This window comes from Plectropomus leopardus, unplaced genomic scaffold (assembly GCF_008729295.1).
Source record: "Plectropomus leopardus isolate mb unplaced genomic scaffold, YSFRI_Pleo_2.0 unplaced_scaffold15808, whole genome shotgun sequence".
Taxonomy (NCBI): Eukaryota; Metazoa; Chordata; class Actinopteri; order Perciformes; family Serranidae; genus Plectropomus; species Plectropomus leopardus.
The window spans coordinates 1-3725 of record NW_024616954.1 but is presented as its reverse complement, the minus strand read 5'-3'; the positions used below and the strand labels follow the sequence as shown (position 1 = coordinate 3725).

Below are 3725 nucleotides of genomic sequence, written 5' to 3'. Positions count from 1 at the left end.
TGGATTTTTGTCAAATGATTACATAAAGTTATCTGTTTTTTTCCTAAATAGTTAATTAACTTATGAAATGTGTAGCTGTGTAAGTGAACGGCGTAAACACTCATTTCCACCTCTGCTCTCATGATCCCCTTAAGCAGAATTAACACAATTCTTCTACAGAGTCTTGAATGCATCTCACTCATTCAGAAACTGCCTCAAGCAAAAAACAAAAAAACAGGCATGATATTCAAATGACAACATGTGATGGCTTTTTTTGATGATCCTAAAAGTCCAGACAGTGACGGCGCTTCATGTTGAGACAATGATCAGTTAACCAAACGTGACACGGTTGGCTACATGCTTTCACACCCACTCGCCCCAAGGAGGGTTTATTAATCCCTTGGCGCACACACAGAGTTTACTGCACAGGACTTTGGCTTCTTTTCCTTCTGCAGAAAACTCCAAACTCTCCACCAAACAGAATGTGAGTATCAGCAGGGGTGCACACTGTCATCAATTTTATTTCTAATACTTTAACGGTTTAAACTCGGCTTTATTTTTCATGTATTATGTGCAGAGCGGTCATCAGAATATGCAGATGTTTTTAAATTGTTTCGTGATTGTGTAATACTCTAATGTTCATGAGCTAAATATTACTTCAACTAAAAATCATGCTTCCAGATTAAAATATATTTTTTTTGTTGTCACTGCTTTGAGGACTTTGTCTTTTAACCCTGATCAAAGACTTCACCACATGCAGTTTCTTTTCCCAATAAACAACGCAAAGTCAGATGTTTTCCCAGCTTATGTAATAGTTACAATGCGGCAGGTGGTCATGTTTTCATTTGCTGTATGCTTGCTGTTTTACGCTGGTTTAACCCTTTGAAACATGAGCAGGTTGGTTTGATTTCCTTTAAAAACAAGGGAAAAGGAAATTTCCCCAAAATTTGCATGAAATTATGGGAAAATTAGCTGAAAATTAGTAGTACTAATATCAAAAATAATAACAATAATGATAATAATAAATAAATACAATTAAACAAAAATATATAAAACATACATACATTATTAATATATGTAATTATTTCCCTGGCTTTTTGTTTTGTTATCTTTTTTAAAAATAATTTTCTCAATCTACTCATTTCTTGCAATTTCTTAAACATTTCTGACCAAGTTTCTCATTGCTGTTTTTAAAAATGTTTCTTAAAGAAATTGCACCAATGTGCTCAGGGTTCAAAGGTTTAAATACTTGAAAGGCATCTGAAAGCAGCACAAGAAAAGTGATATTGCTCCAGATTTCAAAGGGTTAACTCACACCCTAACTTGGGTAAAATCTGGCTCTTTACATGTCACTCTTTAAGCATGTTTCAGTGCACGTGAATGCATGAGAAGCTGCACAAACTAAAACAGGGTTCAGAAAACCACAAACATTAACCAAATGCAGGAATAAGTCACGTAATGTACCTTTAACAAGTGCTGGCTGAAAGATGCTTCATCATGGTAACATGCTAATCTGTGATGCTGAGTTTACCATTTACCATCACCACTGTTGACTTATTTTACTCACTTCATTACATCTCGTTCTTGGCTGCAATTATGCAATTAAATCAAAACCTTTCTCCCATCAGAAGCAAAGAGAAAGAAAACTTGGATTTTCGGAAATTTTTCAGATTTAGGATATTTCAAGGATTTCAGGACGTTTCTAGGATTTCAGGACATTTCTCTGATTTCACGACATTTGTGCTCAGGTTTCAAAGGGTTAACAGTTTTAAGATTTGAGTTAACCCTTTGAAACCTGGGGAGAAGGCAAAAAGCACATTAACAAGACATGCGCTAAAAGTTAGCAAAAACATGAAAATGACATTGATTTTATACATTTTATTATATTTTTATTGTGACACAATTTTAAATATCTAATTACTATTTGTACTTTAAATGTATTATCAAAATTATAAATATATGTTTATAGATAATTTTCTAATAATCATCCCCGCTTTTTTAAAACTATTTCTTAGTAGTATGGCGCGTTGAAAAACCGTAAAGTCAATGTATTTTGTCAAATATAGCATGTCAATAAATGCTCTAAGGAAGCACGTCGAGAAAAAGGCCGAAAAGGCAACATTTTGAATGTCAAAAAAGTCATAGTAAAGCCAGTCAAAAAACTCCACAGTATAACATGTCGAGAGAAAAAAACGGCCAAAAAAGTCGACATTTTGAACGTTGAAAAAAATCATAGTATGGCATGTTGAAAAAAACATCTGAAAAAGTCATTGTTTTGAATGTTGACAAAAGTCACAGTATAGCATAGCGATAGACGCAATAGTTTAGGACATCGAAAAAATGGACAACAGTTGTGACTTTTTCCCATGTTTCAGAAAGATACAAACCAGTCGGCTGCGGTTTCAAAGGGTCAAACAGCGTGTGAGATATGATGTTTCAAAGGTTTTATAGGATGAACAAGTTTCGAATGACGATCTGTTTCATGAAATAGACGTTCTTTGTGTTCGACTTCCAGAAACGCGCCTCCACCATGTCCCTCCTCACCCACCTGCTGGCGTGTCTGTTCGGGATGGGCTCCTGGATCTCCATCAACGGCCTCTGGGTGGAGCTGCCCCTCATCGTCCCCGAGATCCCCGAGGGTTGGTACCTGCCCTCGTACCTCTCCGTCCTCATCCAGATGGCCAACGTGGGGCCTCTCTTCGTCACCCTGATGCACCGTTTCCGGCCCGGCGCCCTGAACGAAACAGCTGTCATATACGTCATCATCGGCCTGGGCACCTTGGCGACCTTCTTGATGGGCTTCTTCTGGCAGGAGACCGTTGTAGTGGCGGGTGCTCCTCGCAGCATCGCCCTCCTTATTTTAACTTTCTTCCTCGCCGCTGTCGACTGCACCTCCTCCGTCACCTTCCTCCCCTTCATGATGCGCCTCAAGACCCAGTATCTGACCACGTACTACATCGGGGAGGGCGTGAGCGGCCTGCTGCCTGCTCTCGTCGCTTTGATTCAGGGTGTTGGGGTGGTCCACTGTATAAACAGCACCCAGTCTGTCAACCATACCTTGAACTCCTCTGTGACCTTTGACCTCCAGGCGCAGTATCAGCCGGCCAACTTCTCCGCCGAGGTCTTTTTCTTCTTCCTCAGTGCCATGATGCTGGTGTGCCTGGTGGCGTTCCTGCTGCTCAACTACCACCCGTCTGTGGCCAGGGAGCACCCCAGCGGTCGCTACACTAACGGGGTGAAGGACAAGTCTCAGAGCAACAGGAAGTGGGCGGAGCAGAAGCCCATGATGGACCCGTACAGATCAACGAACCAGAAGCGCAGGAGCAGCTTCGGCACTGGCGCGTACAGCTGGACGCAGGTGTTTTATATCTTTGTGATTCTGGCGTGGACCAACGCTCTGACCAACGTGGTGCTCCCCTCAGTGCAGTCCTACTCCTGCCTGCCGTACGGGAACAACGCCTATCACTTATCAGCCACCATGGCCGCTGTGGCGAACCCTCTCGCCTGCTTCATCGCCATGTTCTTCCCTATAAGGTCAGTGTGCGATTCGATACATTTGTTTAACCCTTTGAAAACGGAGCAAATTGGTTTAATTTATTTCAAAAAACGTGGAAAAGTCAATGAGCGACTTCACAACACATGGTTCTAAAAAATAGTAATAAATTAGTAAAAAGTTACAAGAAAATTACTTGTAAAAAAAAAAACAAGTAAAAAAAACAAAAACATTTTTTTCTGTAACATGATTT

At 40.5% G+C, this 3725-nt stretch overlaps 1 protein-coding gene across 1 annotated transcript; it reads left to right on the top strand.

Moving 5' to 3' along the window:
* Positions 1-400: 400 nt before the first annotated feature.
* On the top strand, positions 401-3519 carry LOC121964507 (riboflavin transporter 2-like; the record flags this gene model as incomplete). The annotated part of the gene is made up of 2 exons (XM_042514712.1): positions 401-463; positions 2495-3519. A coding segment is annotated over exon 2 (1010 nt), but the record flags the coding sequence as incomplete, so codon positions are not given.
* Positions 3520-3725: the final 206 nt, after the last annotated feature.